Source organism: Suncus etruscus, chromosome 4, assembly GCF_024139225.1.
Source record: "Suncus etruscus isolate mSunEtr1 chromosome 4, mSunEtr1.pri.cur, whole genome shotgun sequence".
NCBI classification, from domain to species: Eukaryota; Metazoa; Chordata; class Mammalia; order Eulipotyphla; family Soricidae; genus Suncus; species Suncus etruscus.
In genome coordinates, this window is record NC_064851.1 from 167,681,236 (window position 1) to 167,703,312 (window position 22,077).

Consider the following 22,077-nt stretch of genomic DNA (forward strand, 5'->3'; position numbering starts at 1 on the left):
GGAACCCTCCTATCCCTTCCAAACTGTTTTGAATTTTTTGTAGGGCCCAATTTTGGGCCAATCTCTTAAAGAAACCACTGACACTTCTGCCCCTGAATCAAATATTCCTTCAAATTTTCTGGCCTGAATTTAGTTAACATTGAATTTTCTTCTTTAAGCTTAGCAGTAAAAGCTATAAATGCAGATGTCTCAGAGTTAGTACTTCCAAAGCCTCCTTCCCTGATTTTCCAGGCAATAACATAGGGTGTAAAAAAATTGAGCTATATTTTCACCTTTCTTAAAGGTCTAGACTGTGGGTGCTGAAGCAAGAACTATTACTTCCCTTAGTGGTCAGAATCTATAATCCCCAGGTGAATTATTATTCCCTTAAAAGTTAAACTGCCTCTTCCTAAAATCATCCCCACAGCCTTTTGAGGGAGTGGCCCTATTATGCCAGACCTAATCTCATAAGGGCATTGACCTGGAAGGACGGTCAAGTCCTCCAGGCAGGGAATATCTAAACCGCAGCTTCCCGAAGTGGCAGGCTTTAATGAGTTTAAACTAAGGAGTTCTCTTGATCTGAGCCGGAAAGCTGAACTGTTGATGAAAAGGTTCCCTAATTTTCCCTGGCCCCTGACCCAGTTTCCTGAGACAGGTTGATTAAGTCTTGGTATCAAACTGGAGGGTCCTTGAGTGGGTACAAAAAGAGATTGTGACCCGCATTGTTTTTTGTAAATGTCCCATATTGCTACACATAAAGTATATGACTAGACCTCATGAAATAGGCTTTGGACCCCTCCCCCAGTTCTTGGGGAGAGGTACTGAACAACAGTCGCTTTCTCAACGAAATCCTTTGCCACACCTCGGACAAGGATCCAGTGGTTCCCTTGGGCAAAAGTCATTGATCTGATTACTTGGAGTTTGTTTCTGAACTGCACATTTTATTAGAGGTGTGGCAGTGGGAGGGGGGCAGGAGAGGATAATTTTAAGTCCCAGCATTTCTACAAGCAAGTAGAAATTTTATGACATCTTTTCTCTCTCCCTAATTGGGCATAAGATGGCCTGACAATATTCATCAGCATTGTCAAAGTCTAAGGTTTTTGTCAAGAGATTTTGGATTTTTGTATTTCTTTTCATTTTGTTTTGTTCTGTTTTGGGGCCACACCCTGTAATGCTCAAGGGTTACTCCTGGTTATGCGCTCAGAAGTCGCTCCTGGATTGGGGGACCATATGGGACACCGGGGGATCGAACCACAGTCCGTCCTAGGCTAGTGCAGGCAAGGCAGGCACCTTACCTCTAGCACCACCACGCTGGCCTGAATTTTTGTATTTCTAAGCTGCCTTTTAATCGCCTCTGTCAATTTCCCCACAAATTCTTCATATGGCTCCATAGTTTCCTGAATAATCTTTGTATTGCTACCCTTGAACTCAGTATCTGAGTCAATATTTTCCCAAGCCATCAATGCAAGTTCCATGACAAGCTTTAAGACAGCAGGGGGCTAGTCTTGTCTGCCTATTTACTTCTGTGTACTGCCCTTCCCCCTTCCCCTATCAGCATTTCATAAGATAATGTGACTCCTACAACCCTCCTTCCAGAGTGATCTAGTCTCTTAGAACTTTCTTCAAACCACATCTTCCATTTTAAATATTGAGAAGTACTTAAACAGGTCTTTAACAGTGTTAAAGTCCTGTTGGATCCAACACCCACCATCACTCCAAATACCAGGGTATTCAACACAAAACAGAGAAAGAGGACCATACTCCAAGCACGCTTTCTTAAATCTACTGAGGTAATTCATATTCAAACCCTCATAGTTTGAATTTGATTATTTTTCTGATGGGTAAAATTAGTTTCTGATACTGTGTTGTTACTAATTTTCCTAAGAACTATCCTTTGTGAGGGAAGTGGGTTTGTTCCACACTCTCTAAAAGAATGTGGTGGAGGGTGGGTATGTCAGAATTCTACGATCCGTCTTCTGATTGGGTCATTTCAATATCATTTAATTCACTTTGTAAGCCAATATTGCCAAGGCTCTACTGGCCTACTGCCAGTAGGGGGTGGCAGAACACTAACCTCAGGGCTTTGGGCTTGTATACATGTGATAACCAGAAATGCCTTTCTAATATTTGGCTTTATTGGCCTTTCAGAATTATTAGATAGCTCTCAGAAACTTATAAAGCAAGACTAGAAATTTCAGCCTGTGCCTCAGCAGATTATAATGTGAGGCTAGAGAATTCAGCCCATTTTTTTTTGATTCTCACAAAATATACAAAATAAAAAAATAAGGAAAGCCACCACTAATGCAATTAGCATTAGTGAAAGCCAGGGTCCTTCATTTTTTTAATATCTCTATTTAAGCACCTTGATTACAGACATGATTGTAGTTGGGTTTCAGTCATATAAAGAACACCCCCTTCACCCATCCAACATTCCCATTACCAATGCCCCTATTTCCCTCCTCTCCCCACCTGTATTCAAGACAGGCAATTCTAATTTATTAATATTGCTTTGATAGTTGTCAATGTAGTTATTTCTCTAACTGCACTCACCACTCTTTGTGGTGAGCTTCATATCTTTCCAGCTCTCATCTCTATTGTCAGTGGGCATTGTTAAAATAATGTCTTTTTTTTTCTTAAAACCCATAGATGAGTAAGCCTATTCTGTCTAACTCTCTCCCTCTGACTTATTTCACTCAGATAATAGATTCCATGTACATCCATGTATAGGAAAATTTCATAACTTCATCTCTCCTCATGGCTGCATAATATTTTATGTATATTTGTACCACAGTTTATTTAGCCATTCATCTATTGAAGGGCATCTTGGTTATTTCCAGATTCTGGCTATTTAAATAGTGCTACAATGAATATAGGTGTGAGGAAGGCATTTTTGTTCTGTGTTTTTGTGTTCCTAGGATATATCCCTAGGAGTGGTATAGCTCATATAGGAACTCAATTTCCAGTTTTTTGAGGAATTTCCATATTGAGGAATTTCCATTATTTTCCATAAAGGTTGAACTGGATGGCATTCCCACCAGCAGTAAATGAGTTCCTTTGTCAGCCTGCTAGCAGCTCCACTGTCAAAGCTCCCAACTAGCTGCCCAAAAGACCCTGAGCACCTCGCTGGAGCACTATTTATTCGGCTCTGAACAGTACCCTCACCTGGAAAGTAGTAGGTGGGACAACAGGCAGAGAAAAGGATATTCTAAATAAATATTATAAAGGCCTCCATATATGACATCTTCTTTTAGAGCTAGTATATTCTTGTTAAGTTTCATCCTGGTTGACCTATCAAGGGGTGACAGGATGTTGTTGAGATCTCCGCCTTTTATTGCATTGCTGTTGATGTCTTCTTTCAGATTTGTCAACAATTATTTTAAATATTTTGCTTGTTCCTCTTTGGGTGCATATATATTTAAGAGTGTGCTTTCTTCCTGTTGTATATGTCCCTTGATTATTACGAAATGTCTATCTGTGTCCCTTATAACATTTTTTTTTTGGGCCACACCCGGCGGTGCTCAGGGGTTACTCCTGGCTGTCTGCTCAGAAATAGCTCCTGGCAGGCATGGGGACCATATGGGACACCGGGATTCGAACCAACCACCTTTGGACCTGGATAGGCTGCAGTGCTCTCTCTCCGGGCCCCCCTTATAACATTTCAAAGTGTAAAGTTTGTGTCATCTGATATTAATATGGCTATGCTAGCTTTTTAAAGGGAGTAATTTGCTTGAATGATTGTCCTTCAATCTATGATTTTGAATCTACGTTTGTTTTAACTCTTCAGAGTTTCTTGTAGGCAGCAAATTGTTGGCTTCAGCTTAAGTAACCCTTTGTACTTCTAGGCATGGCCCCAAACAAACAAAAGAGCCACAAGGTAATGCTCTTAATTAAGGGCCAAAATTAAGAAAGAATGGTGTTTTACCATATCAAAATGTGTAACCCACAGGGAAGATTTGAAAGCTATATATGTCTACAGTGAACACAATATGGACATTCATAAAGACTACAGGAGCTACAAGAAGAAATGGGAAGAACACATTGATATTGAGAGACTTGAATTTATTTCTCAAAAATCTGTGACAGATAATTTAAAAAATTAAGGCTAGAGTCATAGTAATAGTAGAGTGGGTAAGGTGCTTGCCTTGCTTGCAGTAAACCCAGGTTTGTTCCCTGACATCACATATTGTTTCCCAAACACCACCAGTAGTAATCCCTGAGCATTGTCAGGTGTAGCACCAAACCAAAAACAGGCACACAAACTTTATGGTATAAAACTCAGTGACATGAAGCAAAAGCTAACTTTAAACTATTATTTTTCCTATAGTAATTTCACTTATTACTAAAATGAATTTTTAGCAATGAATAGAGGTAATCAGAGGAAAAAGAGAAGTCTACATAACACAATAGAAAATGTATGCATAGGCCATTATCTTAACTATTTGAATCATTTGTGGTCTTATCTGTGAAGTTGCTACTACATTGTTACTGTGAGCTAGTAAGTGATCCTTTGAGCTATTTCCCCGGTTCTGGAGTTATCTTTTTCTTTCTTTTAAATTTTTTGGTTCCTACTGGTAGTGATAAGGCTATGCCAGCTCTGCTCAAAGGTCACTCCTGGCAGTGCTCAGGAGACTATATAAAGAGCTTGAGATGAATCAGGGTCACCCACCTTCGAGGCAAGTGCCTTAATCCATGTTCTTTCTCTCTTGTCTTAGGGTTTTATCCTATGGGTCTGAAAATTTACGAACTCACTAGCTCTACCTGGTCTAGTGGTTAAAAATTCTTTCTGAGAGGGCTGGAGCCATAGCACAGTGGTACAGCGTTTATCTTTCACATGTCTGATCCAGGATGGACCTCGTTCAATCCCCAACGTCCCATATGGTCCCCCAAGCCAGCTGTGACCCAAAAACCAAAAAAAAAAAAAAAAAATCTTTCTGAGAATCACACACAGGCAAGGAGGAACTATTTTCATCAGGGTCACATGCTATCAACAGTTAACTCTTATCGGGTCAGAGCAATAAAATAGCAGGTGGGGCATTTGCCTTGAACACATCCAACCCAAGTTTGACTCCTGCACCCCATTTGACTCTCCAAACTTTACTCAGGAATTACTCAGGAGTACAGAGCCAGGAGTAACCTCTGAGTTATTTCCAGGTGTGGAAAAATAAAAAAGTGCTCATCGCTTGGTTCAAACCACTCAGCCCACCTTTCCAACAAGTGTGAAGCCTGGTGGGTAGAGTTAGCAAGTCTGACTCATACTCACTCAAGTAGTGGATTCTGTTTTCTGACTCCCTAGATTTGTATTCCAGCTTTGTTATTCACCAACTGTATGACTCCAGTGCACTTCATAACCTTTCTGAACCTTTGTCATGTGTGAAACAGAAATAACAGCAATGTTTACATCACAGGACATTTATGAAGATTCAATTATATTAATATATTTAGAGTATATAAAACAGTATATAACATGTATAAAATGATTAAAAAGTTAGTTATTAAATGAGACATATATGTGGCATACTAGGAGGAACTTAACAAATATGTTACCTTTATCATGTTATGCTCATTTAATTATTTTATGCTGTATTTTATGTACATTGATCTAGTATGGCCTTTTTAATTCACAGAGTAATATTATTTACTTTTAGTTGATACCTCAATGTCTTCATATTCCATGCACAAAACGTTGAAAGCTATCTTGATTTTAACCATCTTGGTAAATCTGTGCCTCGCAAAATGTCTCAAATGAACTTAGATAACAAATTATGTATTGAGGTGTGTTAGTTGTTGCCTTGGCCATAGTCAGTGCTTATATATAAAACTTTGTAGCAACTCTTTATTTTCCAAATAGAGAAGCTGAATCTTGGCTTCAATTCCTATCAAATATGTGAATGTCATCTTGCTTATCATATAATCTCAGTCTGTTTTCCCATCATTAAAATGGGGACAATAGATGTGTGTAGGACTACGGAGAGTAAATGTATGCAAAGAGCCTACCATGCATTTAAGAGAGGTGTTTAAAATGTTAGCAATTATAATTAAAAAGTCTAGTTCTCCATTAGAATTGCTTTTCAAGAGTCACATCTGTAGGCAACTTCATTCCCTGAGTCTTTATTTATCTCACGTTGATGTTGTAGGTCGTAATTCAATTGTTTCTATAGGATCAGTAGAGCATTTGCTTGTCTGTTCGATAATGGCCTTCGGTGTCTGAATAATTAATAAATCAGAGTTACCAATAAGAGTTGATTAAAGGAAAATTCTTTTCCTCTCTTAAATGATGTATCATTTTTATAAACATGATTCAAAAAAATTTAAAAAGAGATTCACTGTAGACACAGCTTATAAAATACTTTCAGTATGTTTTATCCAAGTATTAAGTACCAGAGACCTGAGACCTGGAGGAAATGTGCTGGCTTTTTATGTGGCTGACCGGGTTAGAACCATCCCTCTTCCCACGTCCTCCTTTCCTCACTATTCCAGTACCACTGGGGTCACTCCTGAGCACAGAACCAGAAACAGCCCCTGATCGACATCGGTTAGACTAGGTTTATTCAAAGTAAGTGCTTTTTATTTTCAAGCGCCTAAAAGAAATAACTTAAAGTGCTTAGAACAGTGATGGTAAATATATATAATTACTATTTGCTTAGACTTATTTTCTTATTTTAGACTCCTTTGTGAATACGTTTATTTTCACCGTGCCTTTGAAAACCCATAGTCTAACGTTTTTCTGTTTTGTATTGTTTGGTTTTTGGACACGCTCAGAGGCTACTCCTAGCTCTATGCTCAGAGGTCACCCTCAGTGGATACAAGGTCTCAAACCCAAACCTCCTGCATGGAACACATATATTTAACCCTCGGCGCCATCTCTATGGCCCTCATTTTTTCTTTAATAAAAATTTGAGGGGCCGGAGCAAAACCATGGTGTTTAAAGCAATTAAAGAAAAAAAAAAAAGGTAGTCCTTCCCCCCCCCCCCCCAGAATAAGTAGTCTTTATTAAAGAAAAATAAGAATCCTTTTTGGGTGCTGGTTTTGTTGTTGTTTTGGTTTTGGGGCTGCACCCAGCAGCAGCGGTGCTCCGGGGTTATTCTTGGTTCTGCTCAGAAATAGCTCCTGGCGGGGACCATTTGAGTTGCTACAGCTGCGCTATCACTTGGGCCCCCGGCTGTGCTGTTTTCAAATGTAGATGTTAGCTTGCCTGAAGGCCAGTGTTCCCAAGACAAAAGTTAGTGGAGAAAATAGGTTTGTTTATTCAAGGACTAGAGAGGGATGAGATCCATGATCCCCCCCCCCCCCCCAACCATCCTGGTTATATGGTCACGAATGTTAGAACCTAATCTAAAGTTTGATTTGGAATTCACGGAAACCTAGCTTTGCTGGGGACTCAAGTACAGCCATGACAGGCTCAAGTTTCAAGGACCCAAGACTAGGCCAGAACAGCCACCTGGGGGCCTGGGGCAGACAAGGTCACAAGCACCCAACCTCTCCTCTACTACTCCTACTCTTGTACTACTTAAGCTGGTGCAGACCCGTCTTCCACTCTAGATAGCCAGCCATAAAGGGAAACACCCTGGACAACAGCTAGTCAACGGTGAAGGTTTGAAGCCTCTGCAAAAGGAGGAAGTTTGTTTGCCAGTGAGGGTCGTTGCCTGAGAGGGGCGACCCCAGCATGCTGGTCAACGAACTTCCTCCTGCTCTTGCAGGCTGCTCTTCTCAGGCCTCCGTAGACTGGATCTCGAATCCAAGGTTAACTTTAGACGTTAGCACATCAAGGATTTTTTTTTAATAGAAAAGAGAATATAGAAGCACATTTTTGAGAAGGCTGGTCGGCAGACTGGTGGGCACCAGGGTAAATTCATTCCGAGGTTGGTCCCTGGAGAGGTGCTTGTGCTGTGACAGCAAATCAAGATTTGATGAAGGTTTCTCCCAGCTGGAGGCCAGCGAGGCCCAGATAAGAAGCGCATTCTTGGCGCTCGAAGCCAACCCTGCCCGGACACGTCTTTCGGCTTCTGGACCTGCATTGTGCTCTTAACTGAAGTCTCGGGCCGGCTTTGCTCACGTCGGACACTATTTGGGGCTGGAGGAGAAGGCTTGCTCTGGAAATGTTGTGGCGGGGCCAGAGAGATGACAGCATGGAGGCAGGCGTTTGCCTTCCTGCAGAAGGACGGAGGTTCGAGCCCCGGCGTCCCAGAGGGTCCCCGAGCCTGCGGGAGCGATTTCTGAGCGCGGAGCCAGGAATCGTCCCTGAGGCTGCCGGGTGGGACCCGAAAACCTAACGAGCAACACGAAAACAAAAACAAAGGCCGTCTCCGTCACCGCGCGGAGGTCCCGGGGGACTCGAGGCGGCGAGGAGCCGGGCGGCGGCCGGAGGCGGCCCTCCCCGAGGCCGACGCGCTCCGCCACACACGCGGCTGCGCGGGCCCGCGACGAGCGAGAGAGCGAGCGAGCGAGCGAGAGGCCGGGGCGCGGCCGCCGCAGGCGGCGCCGGTGGGTCGCGCCGGCCGCGTCGCTCGGCCCGTTTCCCGGCGGCCTCCGCGGCGCTCTCCCGGTCGGCGGGCTCGCCGGCCAATGGGAGGCCGGCCCCGCCCCCGGCGCCGCGACGGGCGGGGCCGCCGGCCCATCGGCTCGCGCGCTCCTCCGGTCCCGCCCCCGCGCGCGTGACGGACGGGCGGCTCGGCCAATCGCGCGGGGCCGGGCGCGCGGGACGACGGCGGCGGCGGCCTGGGTCATGGCGGAGCGCGGCGGGGACGGGGCGGACGGCGAGCGCTTCAACCCGGGGGAGCTCAGGTGAGGCGCGGCGCCCCGCTCGCGCCCACGCCGGGCGTCCTTCCGGGGAGCGGCTGGGCGGGCGGGCGGGCGGGCGGCGGCTCGGGCCCGGGCGGCGGGCGGGCGGCGGGCGGGCGGGACCGCGTGGGGCCGGGCCGGGCCGCGCTGAATGGGAGCGGGCGGGCTCGGGCCGCGGCCTCCGCTCGCCCCGCTCGAGTCCGCCGGCGCCCCGTGGGCCCGACCACGGCCGCCGCCGCCTTCCGGGGCGCCCCGCCGCGCAGCTCGCCCGGCCCGGCCGCAGGCCCCTCCGGAGCCCCGAGCCCCGCGCCCCGCGCTGAGGAGCGGCCTCCGGGCGGGCGGGCGGGGGTCGGCCGGGGTGCGGATTCGGGCCGGGCGAGGCGAGGCGAGGCGAGGCCAGGCCAGGCCGGAGGACGGGCAGGCCCGGGCGGCGGGCGGGCGGGCGGGCGGGCGGCGCTCGCCCCTTGCCTCCCTCCGTCCCGGCGCCCGCTGCTGGGACGCACGTGCCCGGGTGGCGCCCAGGCCTGCGCCCGGCTCTGCGCCGGGTCCCTCCCGGGCCGCCGGGACGTCAGCCTCCGCCCTTCTCGTCGTCTCTGCTGTTACTCGGTCTTCGCGCGGAAGGCACGCACGCGGGGACGGACGGGCGGGCTCCTGGCAACCGGGCCGGAGCGAGCGGGAGCGCGGCGCTGAGGCCTTGCCTGGCTCGCGGCCCCTGAGCTCCGCCGCCGGGTGGGACCCGAAACCCCACACGAAAACAAAGGAGAGCTCCCAGTGTATGCAAATGGGACTCTCGCCCCCCCCCCCCCAAGGCAGGCCATTGATTAATACATGATGCGCTGTCCAGGTCATGTGGTTTTACAAGTGCCGATGTTTATGCTTCGGTGGTAGTGACTGTCCTCACCGTCAAGCTAAGTGTCTGTCCCAAAATACAAATGATCTACAGTAGACAAAATTTATTTACTTTTCTGGTTTGGGGGCCACATCCCGCTACACTCACGGCTTAACTCCTGGCTCTGCTGAGAAATCAGTCTTGGCAGGCCCGGGGACCCATGGGTTCCCCGGGATCAAACCCTGGTTGATCTGCTGTGCTATCACTCCCGCTCTCGCCCCAATAAACCCATTCTGTTATGGTTGAAGTTCATTTCGATAGATCTCTTACCCAGAACAATACTTCGACTTTCTCTACCAGTAAGATGGGAATAAGAATGTGCTGGTACTGGGGCCCCGAGAAATAGCATGGAGGTAAAGCGTTTGCCTTGCATGCAGAAGGATGGTGGTTGGAATTCGAGCATCCCATAGGGTCGGTCCCCTGAGCCTGCCAGGAGCGATTTCTGAGCAGAGGGCGAGGAGTAACTCCTGAGCGCCTTTGAGTATCACCGCCTCTCCCTCCCCCCCCCCCAAAAAAAAAGAATGCGCTGGTACTAACACTGAGTCAATAGCTATTATAAAGTGTTTTGCAGTTTTCGGTGTAAAAGTAGTGCCAGTCTTCATTGGGTTGCTGTGATATTTGAGTTCAGCCTGACTCACCTCATTGATGTAGCCGTTATTGTAAAGATTTGGCAAAGAACATGACAAGGCGGAGGTAATGAAACTTCACAGTAATGAACTTAAAAACGTCTTGATTCTAGAGTTCAACAAAGGGCAGATATGTAGTGTCTGATGATAATCATATCAATGATAGTAAGTAACAATAGAAATGCCACTTAACACTTTTTAGTATTATCACTATATTAATGTTACAACAACAGTAGTAATAGCACTTAAATGCTAGGTCCTCTTCCAAGTACTTTATTAGCGAGCTCATTCACTTCTCACTGCTGCTTTGGACTGTTGTGATGAAGTATCATATGTAAAGAACTTAGCACATGTACACATAGCAGGACACCAGAAAATGGCAGTTTTAGTTGGTTGATTTAGTGGCTGGATTGTGGGGGTGGGTTAGGGTCACACCAGGCAGGCTCTCAGGGGTTACTCCTGGCCCTGCGCTCTGGAATCGCCCCTGGCAGACTCGGACCCAGGATCACAGGGAATCCAACCACCTTCCGTCAGTCCTAGGTCTTCTTCATGCAAGGCAAATGCCCTTCCGTTGTGCTATCACTCAGGCCCTTTAGGCTGATTTTTGAAAGCCAACTGCTGGATTTGATCGGGAAATTATCTTTTGGTGAAGTGCTGGTTTTTTTTTTTTTTTTTTGTTTGTTTTGGTTTTGGTTTTGGGTCAAACCCAGTGAAGCTCAGGGATTACTCTTGACTCTGCGCTCAGAATCGTCCCTGCCAGGCTCAGGGGACCGACCATACAGGATGCTGGGAATCAAACCACCTTCTCTCCTGGTTCTGCCTCAAGCAAGACAAATGCCCAACCCCTGTACTATTATTGCTCAGTCCCCCAAGTGGTGAGTTTTGTGACAGGAATGAAAATAGTGATATTTAAAAGTATTCTCAAAAGTTTCACTTGGTCTTGGTGATCAGAAATGTGAAATAGGCTTTATTTCTGTCTCACAGTTCATTTACATTTGAGAAAATTCAAGCTCGAAAGTTATGTAACTAGTCTTGAGACAAAAGATAGAGATCCCAGATTTGACCTTTTTGGTGCTCCCAGAGCCTATAAAACACTTAAGTATATGAGCTGCCGAAGCGAGCACTGTAAAACACTTAAGGTCGGTCTATAACTAGAAAGCATGACATTCTAGAGATAGGATTGCTGCAGATTTTTGAAAAGGGAAAGGCAGACCAGTGGCTGACCCAGAACCGATGGTGGTTCGAATCCCGGCATCTCATATGTCCCCCAAGCCTGCCAGGAGCGATTCCTGAGCACAGAGCCAAGAGTAACCCCTGAGCGCCATGGGGTGTGCCCCCCCCCCAAAAAAAAAGACAGAAACATTTCTTTGGCCGTTAACTTTTTTTCTTCCCTTTCAAGTTGAGACATTAGGAAGTGCAAACAATTAGAAAGAGATGGTATTTTGATACAAGTGGTATTTTTTCAGTCTTTTAACTTAAAACCATTTAACTGGGGCCGGGCGGTGGCGCTAAAGGTAAGGTGCCTGCCTTGCCTGCGCTAGCCTTGGACGGACCACGGTTCGATCCCCCGGTGTCCCATATGGTCCCCCAAGCCAGGAGCAACTTCTGAGCACATAGCCAGGAGTAACCCCTGAGCATTACCGGGTGTGGCCCAAAAATCAAAAAAAAAAAAAACCATTTAACTTAGAAGTATAAGATCATTTGCAGGTTTGACTAACTACACTTGGTGTAATAGGTCTTGTGCTTTTATAAATGTTTTTCTTCAGCTGTACAGAATCTGATCACAGATTCTGATCACAGAACAATATACTATGTATAATGGGGGAATTTTATAGACACTCTTAGGAATACTGTGATTGGTGCTCTGTACCTATGGAAAATATTACCAATTTTTATGAGTTACACGCTTGTACATACAGGGATACCTACATTTTCATTGCTTCAGTAGATACCTGTTAGCCTTTCTATGTGTGCAGTGAACTTGTTTGGGGAGGAGGCTGGTGAGTAGGAGTCTGCATAGACTGCATATGCAACATTTATGATCTCTTACCCTGTATTCGAACCCTTCCTGTATTCCTGAACTAGTTCTGTGTCTTGCCTAATTAATTATTAACCTTTTGTGTGCCTCAGTTTCCACATACGGAAAAATAATAGTATCTTTCCCGTCTTACGATTAACTGATGTGAAAAGAGCTTAGAGCACTGCTAGGTACATAATAGCCAGTTTAAATAAAAGTAAAAAAATAACAGACAAGATGAAATATCATCTTACATGACTCCGTTTACCTGATTTGATACCAGAGAGAAAGTAGAGTAGGGTTTGATCTCATTGACTATTGGCATTCTATTCTGTCTTGTTCATCTCCTGTGGAAAACAGAATGGATTTTTTTTTAAAAGTAGGAATACAGCTTCCATCTAACCCAGTGATTCTGCTTCTGGGCATCTATTCCCAAACATACAAACACTTAATTCAAAAATATGTTGTATACCTGTGTTCATTGCAGAGCTTAGCATAATGGCTGAGATATAAATATAACACCCCAAATGCTTGATGACAGATGAATGGGTAAAGAAGTTATGGTGTACAAATCCACCACCACCACCACCACCACCACCACCACCACCACCACCACCACCACCACCACCACCACCACCACCACCACCACCACCACCACCACCACCACCACCACACACACACACACACACACACAGGAGCACAAGAGCACAATGGATACTGTGCTACTGTAAAAAAATGCAGTCATGCAGTTCCCTATAACTTGGATGGAGCTAAAAGTTAATAGTGTTAAGTGAAATAAGTTAGGGGCAGGGCTTGTGGGATGGACTCACTGGTATTAAAGGGAGCAGAATAAGGAATGGGACAGTATTGAAGAATGGAACAGTACTGAAGAATGATTTGGTTAACAGAACAAATTACTAAAATGGGTAGACACTTGAATGTAAAGAGAAGGTGGACTTAAAAGTAGCATGAGGATTTTGGTGAGGACTTAGGCAGTTTGGTAAGTTGTAAATGTCAGCGCTACTGCAAACATATTGCCTAAACTATATTAGAAAGTTTTGCCGACCCAGGATGGACCCAGGTTCGATCCAGGCATCCCATATGGTCCCCTGAGCCTGCCAGGTGCGATTTCTGAGCACAGAGTCAGGAGTAACCCCTGAGCACTGCTGAGTGTGGCCCAAAACCCAAAAAAGTAAAGGAAAAAACCAAAGTTTTTACAACGTCCTCTCAAGTTGTAAAAAGTTTGTATTTGGAGGTAATTTCAAACTTGTAAGAAAATTTGCAAAATTGAAGATAGTATGTTTAATGTTAGAATTTTATATATTATTTGCACAAATGCATTACAGTTACTCTGAACCATTTGAGAATAAAATGCATTCATCCTTAAATATTTAAATATATATTTTCTTTTATGATTTTTGGGCCACACTGGGGGTGCTAAGGGGTTACTCCTGGCTCTGTGCTCTGAAATCACTCCTGGCAGGGTTGGGAGGGCAAATGGGTGCTGGGGATCGAACTCAGGTTGTCGCGTGTGCCTGACTCGCTGTGGCCCAAAGCTTATATTTTCTTTGTTTTTTTTTTTTTTTTTTTGGTTTTGGGCCAGACCCGGTAACACTCAGGGGTTACTCCTGGCTATGCACTCAGAAGTTGCTCCTGGCTTGGGGGACCATATGGGATGCCGGGGGATCGAACCGTGGTCCGTCCAAGGCTAGCGCAGGCAAGGCAGGCACCTTACCTCTAGCGCCACCACCCGGCCCCATATTTTCTAAGTCTAGAGATATTCTATGAATTATTGCATTTTTTTCAACTGGAGAAATTTACAGTTACACATTCCAGTTTTCACTGATGGATTTATGACATTGCTTTCCTTTACTGTTCTGTGCTTTCCTTTAGTGTTCTGTCTAGAGTTGGTTTAGTCCTTGAATATCTATCTGCTGGAGGTACCTTCCATGACTATCAGTGGTTATATGAAACCATGAATAGTACTATGCCTATATAACGATGATAAAATTAAATTAGGCACAGTAAGATTAATAACAATAACTAATAACTAAAAGTTTTACAGTGTATTACAAAATACACTGAAATTTAAGAGTCTTTTTTTGTTTGTTTGTTTTTGGGCCACACCCGGTGACTCTCAGGGGTTACTCCTGTCTATGTGCTCAGAAATGGTTCCTGCCAGGGGATCGAACTGCGGTCCATCTTAGGCTAGCGTGGACAAGGCAGAATCCTTCCCACTTGCGCCACTGCTCCGGCCTCAGTCTTGTCTTTTTGAAAATGTATGCGGTGTATTCTGACTGCATTTGACTGGGTACCTTAAGTTGGAAAGAACGTCTGCAGCTAAAATGGGACTTTTGTGGCATCATCTCTTGCTTTGTTAATCCAGAATATTTTTGTGACTATTTTTCATGGATTACCAGCATTTCAACTGATTTTTTTAATTGAACAGTTTCACATTTTTGTGTTTAATAGCTTCTCATTATTGGATCAAAGCTTAACATTTTTACCTGGAATAGGTGCTAATTGTTCTGTTATGTGGTGTTCATCCGTCCTCTTTGAATAATATTAATTTTAGATAGTATTAGCTTATGGTCAAAAAGCTGTTCACTTACCCTATTGAATGTTTCTCTCATTTTTCCTGCAATTGTAAGCAGCTTGTGGAAGCCAGTATAAACTTAAACTAGTGTCCCCTCATTCAAGTTTCCTTGTAGATTTAATTTCCTTTGGTTTTCTTAAAATTAAAATTATAACAAAATATTTAAAACTATTTTTACATTTAGAACATTTTTATTTTGGTTTTTTGTTTTGATTTTGGAGTCACACCCGGCAGCGCTCAGGGTTTCCTCCTGGCTCTACACCAGGGGTCTCAAACTCACGGCCCACGGGCCGTTTGCGGCCCTCCGTACAACATTTTGTGGCCTGCGGCCAGCCTTCATATATCGCAGTATTCGCGATTATTCGCTTACAGAATAATCGCAATAAAAATCGCATAAGTAAGAAAAAAATCGCATTAAACATTCGCATACCCCAAGCAGTTCGCCCCCCTCAGGCTCGGAGGACCTTAATGGGATGCTGGGATTCGAACCACTGTCCTTTCGCATGCAAGGCAAAATGCCCTAACTCCTTGCTATCTCTCGGGGTCCTATTTACAATATTTTTAAATAGTTAAATTAAAAAATTAAATATCGGAGCTGGAGAGATAGCATGGAGGTAGGGCATTTTGCCTTGCATGCAGAAGGACGGTGGTTCGAATCCTGGCATCCCATAGTGTCCCCCGTGCCAGCCAGGGGCGATTTCTAAGCCCAGAACCAGGAGTAACCTGAGCACTGCTGGGCATGACCCAAAAACCAAACAACAACAAAAATTAAATATCCTCCCCCATTTTTGTTTGTGGGCTACACCCACCCAGCAGCACTCAGGTGTTATTCCTGTTTTGCCCTGAGAAGTCACTTCTGGCAGGCTCAGGGGACTGATCATATGGGATGCCTGGTACCAAACCTGGGTGGTGCTCAGCAGATGCCCTACTCAATGCGCTGCGACTCTGGTTCTGTCTTTCCTTTGATTTTCTTACTGATGCTGTTTCTAATAAAGGTGGTTGCAAAATCACGCCGACTCTTTTGCTATTAAGGGACTTTTTCATTTCTATTTATTTAGAAATCAGTAGTGACAATTTTGTAATTTTAAAAGAAAAATTGATGTGTTCCTTACCTCACAGGATGGCTCAACAACAGGCCTTAAGGTTCCGAGGCCCGGCTCCCCCACCAAATGCAGTGATGCGAGGCCCACCACCTCTCATGCGGCCCCCTCCACCTTTTGGTATGATGAGAGGCCCTCCTCCACCACCTCGGCCCCCATTTGGACGTCCTCCTTTTGATCCTAATATGCCTCCAATGCCTCCTCCAGGAGGAATTCCTCCACCTATGGGTCCTCCACATCTTCAGGTAAAGAATATAGAGGTTCCGTTTTCTATGTCAGCGTTGTCATTTAGGAGTATTGCTTTAAAAACATGTTCCTCATTTTAGTTTATAGGAAAATAGGAACTCATTGAGAACACTTGTTTATTTGCCTCAATGCAGTGGTAGCAGTCATTGGTAAAGAAGTTCAGAATGGTAATTTAGGTTGTGATAGAAAAATATACATGCAAAACTTGGATTTAATAGTGAAGTTCTTACCTTTTATCTTTAAGAAATTTTTAGTTTCATGGGGCTGGAGTGGTGGCACAGTGGTAGGGCGTTTGCCTTGCATACGGCTGACTTAGGACGGACCATAGTTCGGCCCCCTGGTGTCCCATATGGTCCCCCAAGCCCAGAGCGATTCCTTAGCACAGAGCCAGGAGTAGCCCCTAAGTATCACCTTGTGTCGGCCAAAACCAAATATATATATATTTATATATATATATTTATATATATATATATAATTCTTTTTAGTTTTATATCTATATGAGGATGGAAGTTTGAGTACTTAATAACTGGAGCAGGGTAAGTTTAGTGAAATGTTGCCAACAACTATAAATACATACATTTACATTATTCCTAAGATATTCTCCAGAAATACTGTCAAGGATCAAATCTAGAAAGTGACATCAAATGCATTTTGTTGTTATGATATTGGTATAGTTTTTTCTCCTTTGAGGGAAAAAGAATTATCTTAAAATTTTAGGAATAAAGACCTGAGCAATAGGGGCTGGCGCGGTGGTGCTAGAGGTAAGGTGCCTGCCTTGCCTGTGCTAGCCTGGGATGGACCACGGTTCGATCTCCCGGCATCCCATATGGTCCCCCAAGCCAGAAGCGACTTCTGAGTGCATAGCCAGGAGTAACCCCTGAGCGTCACCGAGTGTGGCCCAAAAACCAAAAAAAAAAAAAAAAAAAAAGAAGACCTGAGCAATAGTATAGTAGATAGGGTGCTTGCCTTGCACATGGGCCACTAGGTTTCTATCCCAGGTACCTCATGTAAATGAGCACAGCGCCAGGAGTAATTTCTGAGCACTAATGTGTATGAGCCAAAAAATAAAAATTTAAAAATTTTAGAAATAGAATTGTGGGATTTTTTCAGATGAAAACTCTTCTAGTAGTTCAACCTGAGACGATATTTCTCTTCAGTATTTTCAGTGTGTGAAAGAATATCTTGAAAGTCCCACTTTCACTGCCAGCTTTTGGGATTGAATTATTTTTGAGTATGTATCTGTTTTCTTGTGTTATCTAGCCTGTACAATTCTTAGAACATAGTGTTATCTTTTACCTTCTGCTACCGTAAATATCTAAGAATGAACTTAGTTTAGTAAACCTGGAAAAAGATAATGAATGATATTGTATCAGTGGAAGAGACTTAAGATTTTAATATTTTGCTGAATAATTATTTTCCTTCCTAGTAGCAGATAGCGCCTCCCTTCTTTTTTGTTTTTTTGGGTTTTTTTTTTTTTTGGGCCATGCCCTTTTGATGCTCAGGGGTTACTCCTGTCTAAGCGCTCAGAAATTGCCCCTGGCTTGGGGAGACCATATGGGACACCAGAGGATCGAACTGTCCTTGGCTAGAGCTGGCAAGGCAGACACCTTACCTTTAGCGCCACCACGCCAGCCCCAACCATGTGCCTTTTTGGTGTTATTTTGCCTTCTTAGAAATCTTTTTTTGTTTGTTTGTTTCTGGGCCACACCCAGTGATGCTCAGGGGTCACTCTGGGCTCTGTGCTCAGAAATCACCCCTGGCAGGCTCAGGGGACCATAGGGATGCTGGGAATTGAGCCACCATCAGTCCTGGGTCTGCTGCATGCCCTACCGCTGTGCTATCTCTCCAGCCCCCATTACAAATCTTTTTTTTAAGAGTAGTATTAGTTCTGTAACCTTGATGAATGCATTTGACTATCATGTAAAATTTCTCTTACAGAAATTTGGGAATCTAATTGAAATTTTAAGGGAAGAAGGTAAAGAGACATGACCTTTGCTTTTCTTTCTGATGAATTCACAGAGACCACCTTTCATGCCTCCACCTATGGGAACCATGCCTCCTCCTCCGGGTATGATGTTTCCTCCCGGACTGCCTCCTGTAACTGCTCCTGGTACTCCGGCTCTGCCTCCTACTGAGGAGATCTGGGTGGAAAATAAAACTCCCGATGGAAAGGTAAACGCTGGAGTACTTTTACGTCTATTTTCTTTATGACAGAAGAATAACATTTCTGAGCAGATCGGAATATTGCTCCGTGCATATTCACGTATATTAGGCCTTTGTTTTTGTCATCAACAACATATTTGTAAAAATAGATGTTCTGGTGGATTGAAACTACAGAATGGGGTTGGATGCCAGGAAAATCTTATTGGATTGTACTTCAGGCTTAGGGTTTTCCAAAGGACTTAAACATTTTTACCTATGATTCTGATTTCTTTTGGGGGTCTGGAGGATGAGATAGAATTTGGGCCAGTGACACTCAGGGGTGGAGGGAAGTCATAGGTATTGTCAGGGACTGAATTTAGGGCAAAGTCTGGAGGAGAATACACACACATTTCTAGAATTTTCATAAGTGTGTAGGACTCGATTCCTCCAGCACAGAATTGTGACAGTACATGGATAGTGTTTTCTTTCAGGGTGGCTCATCTGAGCCTCGCCAGTTGTGGGTTTTCTATTTTGGGCTATTCATGGCTGTGTCAGCTCCTACTTTAGTGTGCAATGTACCAAACACTTGGAAGAAGAAACATGTAGTAGGGTAAATGGCACTGATGCATAGTTTGGTCACTGGAAACCATTCTCGCCAGCTAGGGAGTGGTGCGAATCCACTTTTCCAGATGCCAGGTAAGGGTGACTTTACTAGCAAGACTTTCTAAGTCTAGTAGTCTTGGGTTTGCCATCAATTTCCTGTGCAGATGTAACCTTGGTTTTCCTTTGAGTGTTAAAAATACGGGGGGCCAGTGTGTGGGGTGCTTGTATTATTTGTGGCAGACGCAGGTTCGATCCTTGGCATCCTGTGTGAACTCCTCAGCCCTCCCAGGAGTGACCTGAGCACAGAGCCAGAATATTTGCGTGTGTCTGCACGCGTGGGGTGTGTAGTGTGTGTGCTCATGGTAGAATATGCAGAGATAGGGAAGAAGAGGGGGGGGCTATTTGTAAGCCTTTGAGGCATGAAAATGCATTTTGATCTATTTCCTATAGAAACAGATTGGTCACAATTGTTGGTTCTATACGCCAGTTCTATACTCCTTCCTCTACAGGTTTATTATTACAACGCCCGGACACGTGAGTCCGCATGGACCAAGCCAGACGGAGTCAAGGTCATTCAGCAGTCAGAACTGACACCTATGCTTGCAGCCCAGGCTCAGGTTCAAGCCCAGGCGCAGGCGCAGGCCCAAGCACAGGCCCAGGCTCAGGCTCAGGCCCAGGCCCAGGCCCAGGCCCAAGCCCAGGCTCAAGCCCAAGCCCAAGCCCAGGCTCAGGCTCAGGCCCAGGCCCAGGCCCAGGCCCAGGCCCAGGCCCAGGCTCAGGCTCAGGCTCAGGCTCAGGCGCAAGCACAGGCCCAGGCCCAGGCCCAAGCACAGGCACAAGTGCAGGCGCAAGCACAAGCAGTGGGAGCGTCCACCCCCACGACCAGCAGCCCAGCGCCTGCAGTATCCACCTCGACGCCATCATCTACCCCGTCCTCCACCACATCCACCACCACAACTGCTTCATCCGTCTCGCAGACAGTCTCAAGTGAGTAGCCCTGAGCATGTGCCTTGACGTAGGGAGGGCTAGCTCAACGGACAGGTGGAGGGTGCACTTCAGACAGTTCTTTCCTTTTTGGTATGGACCTTAATGCTACTTAAGACATTTCCATGGGTTTCTGGATTTAAAGAGCAGAAACTTACGTTAGTAGAGATTCTCCTGTTTACAGCCACAGAGCTAAAATGGGGGACTGCAGCTGACTAATGTGGTTCAGTTTGTAAGTATAAGTCTTGGCTCAGACATGAATTATAACCATAGAGCTTTCATATACTCTAAGGAGTCGAGAATAATGCAGGGTTTGCCATCATGAGAATAGTGTGCAAAAATCATTTAGCAAAAGTAGAAATAGGAAATCATGTGGGCAGGCATGGGTGTTGCAGTTGGTGTTGAAGAATGTGGGGTAGGATTTTAATAGGTTCATAAAGAAGGAATAATGGGCTCCTTTCAGGTAGGAAGAGTAGCATGAACTCATATCAGAACACGAAGACAAGTGTAGCTCCTGAAATTGTAAGGAAATATTTCCAAAGTGAAAGGATTTGTTTTGCTTAATAGTTGATCGAGAGACTTAGAACTTTATGAACCAGACATTTGGCTCAGGCAAACTTAAGGAACCTGTGTAAGTGGAGTATTCGAGAAGATTTTTCTGGGACTAGTTTTCGGGTAGCGTTGGGATTAGGAAAATGGGAAGTGCTTAGATGCGTTGCAGCAGTCAGAAAGGTAATAGAATTTTCTAGTATAAATATACTCATTAGACAAATAGATTAGCTCTTTCCTAAAATGAGAAGCAGTTTAATGTTTCAACAAGAATCTAACAACCATTACAATTTAAGGGGCCCGAGAGAGAGCTCCTGCCCTGCACGTGGCTGACCCCAAGGAATCTGGGACGGACCCGGGTTTGGTTCCCAGCATCCCACAGGGTCCCCCGAGCCTACCGGGAGCGATTTCTGAGTGCAGAGCCAGGAGTAACCTGAGCACTGCCGAGTGTGACCCAAAACACAAAAACAAAAAAGCCATTGACATTTAAATTGCATTTTTTAGCTTTTTTTATTTTTGTATATATGCATTGTTATTTACAGAGCTTGAATCTTAAAATATTTGAATAATTATTTTTTAGATAATTATTAAGATATAAGATTATTATTAAGATTGTTAAGATATAAAGATAGCTTTTCTTATAGGATGATTATACATTGGATTGTTCTAGTACCTGGGTAAATAGATTCGAATTTAAAAATGTATACATCTCCTGTTCACTATAGCTTCAGGAATATATTAGTTTATATGTTAGTATTCTAAGATAAATCAGTGGAGTGTAGTACTAATAGTAGATTAAGAGGTATCTGAAGAATGTAAATGTAATAGAGACAACTTTATAAAGGCCCAACTTGATATTTTTAAGACTCCTTGTGTGAGAAATGCACTTAATCAGATGATGTAAATAATGCTTTACAAGTCTCTTATGTACCTGAAAGGTGAATTCTGAACAAGAAGTCTAATAGTGTTATTAATTTTGATTGTGGTTCTCTGCCTTTGTATATATGGTGATGCTTCTAAAACTGTTGCAAAGCATAAATAACTATTTTTATGGGCTTCCTATGGTAGTAATTGAAGGATTCATAAAAGCAATAGATGATTTCTATGTGAGGCTCTATGTTGCTTGTGCTTATTCTTTGCTTACATAGGAAGGGAAAAAGAGTCCTTTTGGGGGTGGGCAGCCTACACCTGGTGATGCTCAGGGGTTACTCCTCGCTATCTGCTCAGAATTCACTCCTGGCTTAGGGGACCATATGGGATGCCGGGGATCAAACCGAAATTTGTCCTAGATTGGCAGCTGCATGCCCTACTGCTGAGCTATCGCTCTGGCCCCAAGAGTACTTTTGTCTTAAGGAAGGGGGGGATAGCAAAATACTTTTGATGCCCCTATGTCATAATGGTCATAATGGTCTGGCAGTAGCCGATAGCTATCTCTTAACTACCTTAAACATCAGTTTTGATATTATCTAACTAGGTATTCCTGACTATTTCACTTGATTCAATGTTAGAAAGTGTTGCCATACTATAGTCTTAAACCTCATCTATTACAATGATTGTCTTTTTTAGTG

At 44.4% G+C, this 22,077-nt stretch overlaps 1 protein-coding gene across 9 annotated transcripts in view; it reads left to right on the forward strand.

Moving 5' to 3' along the window:
- Positions 1–8,690: 8,690 nt before the first annotated feature.
- Positions 8,691–22,077, forward strand: part of TCERG1 (transcription elongation regulator 1) — a 58,894-nt gene continuing 45,507 nt past the window's right edge. For 5 of the 9 annotated variants that reach the window (XM_049771441.1, XM_049771442.1, XM_049771443.1 and 2 more), the window contains exons 1-4: positions 8,691–8,760; positions 16,005–16,230; positions 18,251–18,403; positions 19,486–19,963. In XM_049771441.1, the coding sequence (XP_049627398.1) occupies positions 8,702–8,760; positions 16,005–16,230; positions 18,251–18,403; positions 19,486–19,963 (916 nt within the window). In that variant the 5' untranslated portion in view covers positions 8,691–8,701. The remainder of the gene's footprint in view (positions 8,761–16,004; positions 16,231–18,250; positions 18,404–19,485; positions 19,964–22,077) is intronic. The other 4 variants (XM_049771444.1, XM_049771445.1, XM_049771446.1 and 1 more) reach the window with 4 other exon arrangements.